At 41.4% G+C, this 12,380-nt stretch overlaps 1 protein-coding gene across 1 annotated transcript; it reads right to left on the bottom strand.

Moving 5' to 3' along the window:
- Nucleotides 1-534: 534 nt before the first annotated feature.
- Nucleotides 535-10,795, bottom strand: LOC113945634 (interleukin-2 receptor subunit alpha-like; the record flags this gene model as incomplete). Its single annotated transcript, XM_027640030.1, has 4 exons — nt 10,593-10,795; nt 1,752-1,937; nt 1,415-1,537; nt 535-762 (listed from the first exon to the last, which is right to left on the bottom strand). Coding segments are annotated over exons 1-4 (613 nt in total), but the record flags the coding sequence as incomplete, so codon positions are not given.
- Nucleotides 10,796-12,380: the final 1,585 nt, after the last annotated feature.

Genomic DNA, 12,380 nt, shown 5'->3' with positions numbered 1-12,380 from the left:
ATTCAACTCAGATGTGGGCACCTATGCAGTAGACATCTACAGTTCTGCAAGATTATTTTCCTCTTAAAGCTCAAAGTACTGGTGAAACCTTTTTTTTTTTTCTCTCCAGTCTGTTGGTAGGAAAAGTCCTCTCATGTTTTCCTTGCATTGGCTCCCACCTCATTAGAATTCATTTCACTTCACTGACTCAGAAGAGGGTAATAGAAGCCTGTGGACTGTAGAGGGTGTGCACAGCTGGGTCTGTCCACCTTCAGTAGCTCTGCTTGATGCCCATAGAGAGCCCCCCAGTGCAGTCACAGATGCAATTTTGCAGTTACTATGAAAGACAAAGTAGGATGCAGCTGTGTCCTCCCCAGAGGTGTCATCTCCAGCAGTCAGAAATGACATCTCCACGTCAGAGCTCTGAGTTCCCAGATCCCTCCATCCTGAACCCCCCAGCAGGTTGTTCCCTAGGATTGATGTGCTGACTTGGGTGGTCTAGACCCTGCATGAACAGGTCATGACATCGATGTGGTGCAATAAAAACCATCTCACCTGGCTCAATAGTCTGTGGTGGCCACGCGTTGCTGTCATTGGTGCATCTCACATCAAGAGGGGTCCAGGTGATGTTGCCGTTCACCTTCTTGCACGTGCTGGTGCCAGAGGTGGGGGGTCGCTTATCATAACCACTCTGGCATTTGAAATGTAGCACTTGTCCCATGTAATAGGGTTTCTTCAGTCTTATGGAGGCATGTGGAACAGTCTTGGTGGGACCACAAAAATCTGTGGGATCAGAAGGCAGCACACAGTTAAAGCAGATAGATTTTACATGCTGTTTTTGCTCTTGAAAATTATGATTTGTATTCTTACAAAGTACAGACAAGCAGGATATACCAAGCCTTCCTAATTCTTGGTTAGGATATAAAATACTCATTCACTTACATTGTATCACTTACTTGGCCAAGATATTACAGCAATTGTTTTTTTCCCTCTGTCTGCAAAGTAGTTAAATATTACTCATCATTCTTACACTGCTTCCATGGAAATCAGTGTGAGAAGTGTTACATTATTGAATAGGTTCTTATTCAAAATTTTGGGCAAACTCTGGAAAGTCTTCTTGCTTCTGGTGTGCAAGGCTCCTTGTTTTAATTTCTGGATTCTGTGTAAATTCTAACTCCATTGTGGGAGCTGTTGGCAAAATTTTCTCGTCTGTGCTAGAAGTTGCACTTGCTGAATTACAGTAGGATGAATATCAGAGCAAAGCCAGAGTGCCCAAACTTTGAGGGGTGGGATAGGACTGTTTCAAGTTCTAACTTGCAAAGATAAGCACAGAAGATCATTTGTTAGAGCGGTGCCCAGCTCTGTCTTATATTAACTAAATCATTGGAAAAACACCTCTACAAGGTCTTACAGTAATGGATGGGCTCCTACTTACCTTTTTGATCAAACTCTGAAAAGTTTTCTTGCTTCTGGGGTGCAGGGCTTTGTGCTTTACTCTCTGGCTTCTGTTTAAAATGTGACTCGGCTGTGGGACCCGTTGACAGCAAAGTGTTCTTATCTGAGGAGAAGTTACATTTGCTGAATTACAGCAGGACAAAGAGAAGAACAAAGCCAGAGCACCCAAACTTTCACAGGTGGGATGGAACTGCTTCAAGTTCTAACTTGCAAAGGTAAGCACAAAAGATCATTTGTTAATGCCCAGATGTGTTTTGTACCAACTAATGCATTGGAAAAACAGCTCCACGTATAGAAAAAGGACAACACTCACTTACCAATGCATTCAAATCCACTGTAGTCCCAAAAGGCACCCTGCTGTCCACTGTTACACTGAATTCCTGGGTGATGGCCACTTTTTCTGTCATAGCCACTGTCACATACATAGTACATCTTGGTCCCTGGCACATACATTTCAGCAGTAATATCAGCAAATTCAATCCTTGGAGGATCTGGGCAACCTTCTGCAAATGGAAAGCCCAAGAATCAGGACAGCCTGTCATTCTACTTTATCCATCTCACATCTTTCTGTCTTCTGAATACCAGACATGTCCAGCAGATGGGCAACACGAAACACTATCAACATTTTCTTGATGAAGCTGTACACAATCATATTGGAGAGCAATTAGTGGAACCAGAGTGTGCAGCCCTGAGCCTATGGAGTGAGGCACAATGAACCAAACTAAGTCACTAAAAGTTGCAATCATCTGTAAGCAAACCCTGGGAATGGGTGTAGACTCACAGTTCTGAGTACACCAAAGAGCAGCTTACTGTGAAATAAGTTTGCAAAACTAAATATAATGTGTCCCAAAACAAGGACACGAAGTGTTGTGTCATCAGCAGATCACATCTAAATACACTTCTCAATAAGTTGGAATTAATTAAATTAGATCATTTCAGTGCACTTGAAAAGCCCACTGAATCTGAGTTGGAGACTCAGAAGTTGATAAAGGCAGTACTTAATGATTATTTAAGGACTAAAGACTGAGAAATTATAAGATAAGATAGGCTGATTGCAATAGGGCTGGTGCTCTGCATCTTTGGATGCATGATCTGTGGCCCTTTATGTTCATGCATTATAGTAACAGCTATTATGAGTAAAATTTCTTAGTCATCTTGTCCTCACATTTTCTACAGGTGTAATTAACGTAGCCTTAGCAACCACTGAGAATGACTGTGAAAGGTCCCTGAATCCCTGATAGCTGTTCATCATCTGGTATCTGCCCTTGATTCCCAAAGTGCCTTCTCCTTGAAAGACCAACAGCAACTGAACCTGCAACTCCCAGCCCTGCAATGCCCTTTTCTTTCGTTTTCTCGCTTTGATCTTTTCTGCCCTTTTTACTTTTCATTATCTTGCTGCTTTAGTAAAAGTCACAAAGTTTGAAGATGGCAGCAGTGAAAAACACATGAGCAGCTCAAAAACTAATCTGCATAAGGGATGTTTTAATCCCCTTGTATCTTCGTGCTATCAAAGGATTCGCTTTGTAAACTACATCAGACTGTGGCTTTGAGAGAAGCTACTGCACGCGAAATAGTTAACCACATGGTTTACCACAGACTGTCAGGGTGATTAAAATTAAAGAGTTATCAGATTAGCAGCAAGTTGAGATCATGTACTCTCACTTTCCCTGAAAGCCAAAAGCATGTTTCCCTCAAGACTTCAAAAGCCTCTTTGAAGCAGACTGCAGATGTGAATCTCAGCACGAGGCACTCAAACCTGCAACTCATTAGTCTCTTCTTAAGAAAACCCACAACATTTAACCTACTCATCATAAAGGGCAAACACTGTTTTAGTTGATGATCAAATGAAGTTGGGTTCTTCTGAACTTGCACACATCAGACAAGGACTGTGCAGAAATGGTGCACATGGGAGACGGCGAGCAAAGCCCACTAGGCTGGATCAGCTCACCCACATTGCAACCTTCCTAGAATCCAGCCTTTTAATGCGATCCACATCACTCAGAAAAACCTCTTCTCACACCTAAATAGCTGCAGCATCTACTTCTTTGGCCTTTACCATATTCCTGTCTCTGATTCAGAAAGAATTTTGATAGATTAATTTCCTAGATCTCATTGTGACCTTCTTCTTGCCTCCCTTTGAGTTCTATCTGCTTCACTCTCACGTCAAATATTTTGCTTTCACTTTCAAGAACCTTCTACTTAGCAACCATCATAACCTTTCAAAACACTGGGTTCTCTTGATATGCTATTGCTCCTCACCAATGTGTTTGATATCAAAATCAGCAGCTTTTGGGGTTTTTGTTGTACCAGTCTTCACACTGGGAGGAGCTATGCATGTATAATATGGATATTGCAAGATACCCATTGCCATTATTGCTCTCCACTGTCCCAAAGTATCTTATATATCTTCAGAGGTGCTTGTCTTTAAGTGGTCTTCTACTCATCTTTCGAGAACAGTTAGGCACTCAACATGCAACCCATTCAACCTCCTGTCAGGTTGAAGTGATAAGGTCCTTTGATAAGTGATAAGAGACTTTTCTCCAGGTTAAGGCCCCCATCTCCCTCAGACACTCCTCATCTGACCTGTGCTCCAGACTCTTCCCCAGCTCCATTGCCCTTCTCTGGACATGCTCCAACCCATAAACATCTTTCTTGTGTTTCATACCATGGGACCTCCCGGCACAGTATGGGAAGACTGTGCAGAGAGGAAGCAGACCTGGTGAGGTCTTGGATCATATTCCCTACACAGGATGATCTCTGGAGTGAAGCATGCCTAAAACTTCATTCTATCCTTGTGCCCAAGGAAACTGCATGGTTTACTCCTAAAAAAATCAACATCCTTGCTGTGTTGGTGGTAAAAGAGCCAAGGAACGGGAAGAAGGTAGGGAACTAAGGAATATAGATTTACTCCTTCACTAGCGTTCTGATTTTTAGGGGAAATTAACTTTGCTCTTTTTTTTTGTTGTTGTTGTTTTGCACCTGGTTGGGAATTAGTCTGTCCGTTTGTTTGAGTTGGTGTGACACAAAGATATTCATCTTACAAAAAGCCAGCACATCTGGGCAGAACCTGCCTCACAGCCTGTGGGGCTCAGTTTTGCACAGCCCAGCTTTCACTGGGTTCTGCATACAACAGAGCTGCTCCAGGGCTGGACTCCTGCTAGTATTGGTTTAAAATACTGCCCCCACATAGCCTTCATAGCTCTTGAGGTTCTGTTTGCTTCCTCATTTTCTCTGCCCATGTATTCTAATTTTTCATCCCCGTGGTGAGGTGTTCAGTGTCACTAATTTTTTCTCTTTTAATCCCAATGCCCACTGTTCTCCTTTTCCTTAATTCACAAGATTTATCATCTCTCTACCTACCATTCTCATCTCCCACACCCCAAAATACCCTGGGAATGCATTTCTCTAAACCTAGAGGTATTGAATGGACCAGAGAGGTTGATGTAATTGTATTCATGGGATTTACCCCTTCTATCAGCTGCAGAATTGTGAGGCAGAGGGGAATTTCTGTTTCTCTCCGTATTAGTGGATTTTTAGTGCCTACAGCAATTCTGGAAATTCTGGAGATGGTTTCAACTATAATCATGAAGTAGATGGAGACAAACCCTTGGAATAAGAAGGAGAAGTCAGACAATAGTGAATTCAGACAATAGACATCCATGAAACATAAAAATCAAAAAGTATTTTTGCCTCTCCTGGGGGTCAGAGAAGATGATAAGTTTTTTGAGACCTGCAAGCCTTGTCATCAGAGCCAAAATATAGGTGGGATTCCTGCTATCCCTGCTTAATCTACGAAGCCTGATGCTATTTTAAGTGTTTCAGAGCCCCTCGACCTCCACATCAGTTGTCTGGTATTACACAGGACTTAGTGGAGGGAAAGAAACCCAGTAGCTACGTTGGCATTAGTTCTTTCAGCACTTGCATTTCTTCCCTGAGGATTCCCACTCACGTATGTTACGGACCCAATCACAAAACTGCTCTTAGTATTAGGATTTATGAAGCTCTCCTGCCTACTTTTTTCATGTCTGAGCTGGCAGAGCAATGATAGATGAGGCATCAGAACAACACCTTTTGTCCGTGAGAAGTGAACAGGGAAAATTTTGTAACAGGTATTTTTAGCATTAGGTAAAACACAGACAGTGAGTCACACCACGATAACCTGAACTCAGAATTTCCTCTGTCACGTGGCTGTGTGTCACCAGCACTGACATTATTCTGATGTGAAATTAAAATGTCAAGGTGCAGAAATAGGATCATTTTCCCCTTAATACAAAGGCAGTAAGACAGGATCAGTAGGAAACTGGGTGTTCTGAAGATTTGGGTAGAAGCAGTGGAAGAAACCGGGCACTTCACACACCTGCCTAGTTCAGAGAGGAAAAGCACCTCTCCCCAGAGAGAGCAAGAAATCAAATGAGGCCAAAATGAAGATATTTCCCCAGATGTGTCTGTAGAGGTAGAGCAGCCCTGAGGATCCGTGTGCTGTGTGAAACTGTGTGCTCTCTAAATGGCCTCTTGAAGATGAAACTGGTGTGAGTGAAGAGAAGGAATCGATACTGACAACTGGACCGAAATGGTAATGAAATTTTTCTAACTTCAAAACTTGCTCCCCAGGGGTCTGTTAACAAGCCAGCCTCAGCTCTGCAGGATTCTTTCCCTTCTTATCAATGTCATTTACTGTTTATGTGGATTTGTAAGCTGGGAATAGATGCCAGCTGTGGGGCCAGAGTGCAGACCTCAAGTTTATGGTAATTTGTCTGTGGGGTTTTAATTAGCTATACCTTAGATTACGTAGATGTTATCTTATAAAATCATTTGATCAGGCACAAGTTTTAATGCAAAGAGTGAAGAAGGAGAGATCAGACTTATGGGGCAGGAGATGGGTTTGAATATTCCCAACAGTGGAGAGGAAAGGTATGTTCTATCTTAAGGACTAGGTAGTTCAATGCCTGATGAGTTTGCTGTACAAATGTCTCTGTTGGAAAGACAGTAAAAAATAAACTGGAACATAAGCCAGCAGGAGCTGTCCATTAACTTCTTGTAGGACCACAGAAAACTAGGTTTGGGAGAAATGCATTTATATTATCTCCTGGCTTCATCATGCTGACCAGTTGTTTGCCACTGACCCAGGCAGTGGAACCTAATCAAAAAAAATTCCATATACACCAAGGCCAGAATTGGTTGGACAGCGGACTAGGCTTTCTCATGCTAAGCATAATTCAGCCTCAGGAATCTGCCTTCTTAGCACCTTCTGTAAGAAGTGGAGCTGGATAGACCTCTCTAAAAGACAGCAGACATCTAATTTAACTTCTCTAAAGCAAAGCTTAAAGGTGCTTCTCTGTTTTTATCAGCTACAGTGGTGGGAGAAGGCTCTTACATGCTCACATTGATAATTTGGGTCATTTACCTAATGCATTGATGAATCTCACTCCTGCACTATCCAGTGAGGCCAAGCTGTGGACTTGGACTGAAAATGTGGAATTGAAAGAGCATTAGGAAAGAGGGAGAGTGCTTTCTAAAGCAGGGAGAGGGAGAAAAAGTAGCCTGAGCACGGAGTGCTGCATAGAAAATATACTAAGCGAAGAATGGGGAACATTTGTGTTTGTTTCTGGGTGTTTATAACATCCTTGGCTCTGTGGTGAAGCCATAGAGATCAAACTCTTTAAAGGCAACCACGGCACATGGTTTGGTAGCAGAACACAGAGTCAGGTTTTGAGAATATCATACATGAAAGCCTTGTTTTGGCGTGCAACATTTGGGGTTTGAGTAGATTTGGTTATATTTTTGCTTAAATCTGCTACCTCAGTAAAACCCATGCCTTTGTTGTCTTCATCTAAAAGGAAAAACAAATTACTGAGAAAGAAAATTGGCTTTTTAAGCAGCAGCAGAGATTCAGATTCCTTTCTTTGTCTGGAACTTTCTCAGTCTTGCCTTTTGTAGGACTGAAAGGACAGTAGAGAATATCCTCTCTGAAAATAATTGAATGGTCTGACAAGTGTGTGTCCCTGTCTTGGGTAACAGTGAAAGAATGGTCTGGTGGAGCTCTTTTGATTTCACCTCATTTGACTTTTGGACTTAGCATTGTTATGGAGCTTTTCACTGAAGTTCTGAAGATGGAAATTTTATGCACATGTAGATGATTTTTCTGGCCTTGCATGAAATACTTTTCCACCTAACAAGGACTGTATATTCATTATCTGAGAGCTTTACAAATCAAGAACATAAAGAAAAAGCAGCAGATGACAAAGTGCTGCTACCCTGACAGGGCTGAGGAACAGGGAGTCAAGAGAGGAAAGCCATGGAAAGATTTTGGAATTGTGAGTTTTGGAGAAGCATGGAGGAGACAGAGCAGAGACTCAGTAATCCAGGTTGTTCCAAGATTCAGGACCAGGGTCAGGGAATGGAAAACATCGGTAGAAAATATCCAAAAGCTGGGCTTTTAATGCAACAGGGAAAACAGGAGAAACAAAGCTGTACATTGAGAAAGAAAGTAGGGAGAAAAAAATTGCAACACTCTGAAGGCAATAGCAAGCAAAGTCAATAGCAGTGGCTTTCCAGACGGAGATAAAGAGTGGATTTTTTTCTGCAATAAAAGGAAGGGACATAACATCTCATCTCTGATGAGGTGGGAAGATAATTTCTCCAGACGAAGGAAGAAGTGGATACTGCAGGATCTCTCTCTGTAATACCTGCTTGTCCTCAGTAGCATCACAAAATTTAACAATTTTTTTTAACCTTTGTTTTTTATTGAGGCTGTATATTGGGCAGTTTGCCACTGAGGGCCACTGTGGCTGAAAGGTTTATAAAGGTTTGTTCTTTGGTTGACCTTACAAGAAACACTTGTACATGTTTGACAACTTTAATGTATTCTGCATTGCATTTCAAATCCATGGGAGCCAGCACTAATATGCAAGTATAATGGGAAAGAAATTCCTCTCATTTAAATGACAGAGATCTGGTACCCATCTTGTGCGAATGAAATTCACTTGAACAAAATTCTTTATTTTGTGAGCTTTAATCCTTTCCAGGTTTAACTTGCAAATCTATTCAGTGTATTCCTGTGAGATGAACAGCAAGATGGAAAGGCTGTAGGAGCACAGACCAGCTTTTACCTTGTGTTTGACCCTCACTTCAAGCCTAACCCATGCCTGCAGCTTCTAGGTATTGCTGCTGAGCATAGTAAAGGAGATAAATGTGATGATCTTCACAAGAAAGTTGGCATTTCTCTTCTCTTTAACACTAAGGAATAGTTTAATTTTTATTAAATGAATGATCATCCCACACCTTAGTTTCCCCACTTTTTTGTCAGAGAACTTTGCCTTCTCAAAGCACTTTGAGATCTATTGGTGAAACTGTTATGTAAAACAAGGGCTTTTTATTTTCTTTTTCCTCTAATTATGCTTATTCCTGGTAGTGGATTTTGACAAACAACGTTTAGGGTAGGATCTATTTACAAACCTGAACATGCAATGCTGGGATGAGCTGAAAAGACAGAGGGAAAATAATAAGAAAAGCACTGTATGTGCTGAGACATGGTTGATTTTTGACCACTTTGACCCAGCCTATTCCTTTTACTTTGCTTATATCTGTTCCCAGGTCTCCTTGTTGATCCTCCTAAGGAATTAAAAATAACAGGTCTTACAGCCACAATACCTCAGGTTTCTCTACAATTAAAAACCCTTAATTGGTAAAAGGCGGTATTTCTAACTTAGTATATTATTTGCAGGGAGATACCTATATAAATACACAAATATATATGTATTTTTTATAATTACAAATAGATATATAAATATTATGTTTAAACTTTGAGAGAGACATTGAAAATAAACACAGGAAGCTGAGGAAAGAAGCTTAGTAATACAGTGAAGAATGCAATGCTCTGCATTTATTCATTCACCAGCGAATTAAATCACATCAAACAGCATAAAATGCAACTGCTCTAACACCCCTCTATTTTTTTTTATTTTTTTTTAAAAAAAAACCAGAAAGATTTCTGATAAACGAGACTTGCCAGCAGGAAATTTCACAACATGTTCCAGGCACAGTAATACAGAAAATGTGATCTGGGGAACCTGACTCATCCCAGAACTGATCCTACTGACGCATCTCTGGCTGAGCGTCTCGCAGTGATGCTCCTGCACTCCCTGAAACACTTGCCGTGGGCACTGGCACTTCATTTGCCGGGGAAAATGCCCCGTGAAGGAGAAGGTACAGCATTTACTGGCAAAACACTTCAATGACAAAAAAAAAAAAAAAAAAATCACCTGGGAGTTAAACGTTTGTGAAGGTCCTTCCTGCGTTAATGAGTTTAGTCATTAGTAACACACTCTTCCCTTGGGATGGTAAGCCTCGAGTAAAATTCCCAACCCTGCTAAAGATGATCCATCAGCAGTTACAGTACCAGCATATCTGAGAACCTGCCTTAGGCTGTATGTGCTCATACCTCTCAACCTGGACTCCATCATCACAGAATCACAGAATATGCAGGAAATATCAATTTTATGGAGTACTAAGAATGGAAGACTTTTCTTTCCCCCTTTGAACAAAATTCAAATACACTAATATATATCACCAGGCTGTTTCTCAATGTACACACCTGTCACAATAAACAAGCCACATATAAGCAGTATCACCATTTATAAATGTGTAAAATTAAGCTGAATGAATTAGCTGCCTCCATTCACAGTTTATAGGTGCTACTGGTTGGGAGGCATGGTTGAAAAACATTTCATATCTATAGTTTTTGTAGCAAATTTGGATGGTGCCCTTTAACTAATAGCATTGCCATCAATTTTACCTACAGAGGTACTGACATTTCAGTGTCTATTTTTATATTCGCTGAAGTTACAAGGAAAATGGAAAAAGCAAATTCAAAGAGCTACCTAAGGCTGCTTTGATCTGCCCACTGTTGCAATGATGAGTTGGAGGATACATACATCACTTAGACGAAAAATATCCTGTAAAGCTCTGGATTTTCTGCAGCTAATGGTTTGTGGCCACAAAACCCATTTCTCTCATTTCCTTAGAATAATAAATTCCTTAAGGTCTAAACATCTTTCCTTAGCTGAAAGGGGTCGGGATGTTGCGAACATCCTCCAACACCCCCACGAAGAAACCCAAATCACATTTTCCCTCCCCAAGAGGCAAAAATAGTCTTTTACCTCGCTTGTTCCCCTTGATGAATCCAAACAAGAGCCACATCAAAAGGCACTTGAGCTCCATGGGGCTTGTCCACATCTCTTCCCTGCACTGCAGAGGACGGTGAAGTTCCTCAGAAGCGATGAGCTGCTGCCAACCAAGCCAAGGAGCCGGTCACTGCATGGTTAGAGCAGTGGGGAGCATCACCCCGTGTGTGCAGGGAGGACTTTGGTCAGAAAATAGTTGTTTTGCTGTCTGGCTCCACGGGAGAGAATAAAGGCTGCCTTCTGTTCAGATATTAGTAGCTTTTATCCAGGAAATCAAGCTTCATGCTCGGCGTGGCGGAGCGTACCATCGCGAGTAGGAAGTGGTTTGACACACCAGAGCTGCTGACTCCAGAGCTGTTTCACTACAGCTGAGGTCAGTAGAAAGGGGTAAGATTTTGGTAGGTTTGTGCAGGCACTCAACTCCAAATCTGTGGCTGGATGGATATTGGAGAGGGACCATCGCTGTGGAATAGTTGTCTGATAGGTGTACGACGATGAACCTCGGGCACCACCTGTGGACTCTATCTACAAAGGAATGGTTCCATGGGCTATATTTTTGGCTTTTTGGAGGTCTTCTGCTAATGATGATAAAGCCACATTGTGTTTATTTTTGTTGTAAGCATGTTTGCATTTTCTCTGAATCACAGCTGAGGTTCTGAAGGATGGATAGTTTGATCAAACAAACAAAAAACCACATGAGGATGAGGCTGGCAGGTAGGGAAAGGTTTTGCCTTGTTCCTAAATTATCTGCATGTGAAATGCTTCAGTGAAATTCTTCCAAATGTCAGTGAAAAACTGGAAATGATCAAGGAATTATCAGACTTTATGTAGGTTCTTTTTAACCACTTCCACAGAAATTATTTCTTGTTAGTATCTAGAGAAGTAATTGGGATAGACTATGATAAAAGCAGATTTAAACTATGGTATTCCATCATGATTACTACATGCTAGGCATTTACTTCTGCCTTATAAATCCTTAATAAATTAAATCTTCTGAACAGGCATGCTAAGAAATTGATGTGAAACATTTTTAAATGCTGCTACAGCTGCATCCGTCAATCTCCTACCTCTCTCTGGATGAATCTCTCTTTGCCCTTTTCATGAAAGATTTTGTGCAGCTTCACTGATGCAGGTGACAAGTCCTCTTGGGGGGTTTGTCAGCTACGAGGCTTTGGCCAGGAGATTACCTCCCAAATCCAAATGCAACAGGGCATGGAGAACAAGCAAACCTTCTGAAGCAACTGCTGTGGGTAAAATGCTCTGCTCACCCCAAGGCTGCTTTGTGCTCCACAGATCTTTACTGCCCTTGATTTAGTATCAAATCATCTTCCTTATTTAACAGTATAATAGGAAAAGCTCATGCCAAAGACCACTGAAGGATTTAGAGTTTTACTCCTGAAAAATATGTCTGAAAGTCTTAGACCCCAGTTCTCTACCTTTTTCCAAGATGCCTGGAAATATGCAACTACCTGAACTCTGTGGCCATCTGGGCTGGTAAAACATGTTTGTTATGTTGCCCAGAAAGAAATCCTTAACTTTTAAACACAATTTTTCCTTCCATCACTAAACATGGGGTCTGTTCTTTGGACGTGCAGGGATTTACTCTACAACATCTGCTTCTATTTCTTGCCTGGCCAAACTATTTAATTTTCTGTACCTGTTTGCATGATGAAGACAGAGATAGGAGACCTTTTCTGCAGTCCTTTAGTTCAATCTTTCATGTAGCCATTTGCTTTCAAGCTGCAAATCTCAGTGTAGGTGGGT

Source organism: Corapipo altera, unplaced genomic scaffold, assembly GCF_003945725.1.
Source record: "Corapipo altera isolate COAL_440 unplaced genomic scaffold, ASM394572v1 1b, whole genome shotgun sequence".
Taxonomy (NCBI): domain Eukaryota; kingdom Metazoa; phylum Chordata; class Aves; order Passeriformes; family Pipridae; genus Corapipo; species Corapipo altera.
Note: the sequence above shows the minus strand (reverse complement) of the source record. Positions and strands in the feature narration are given on the sequence as shown.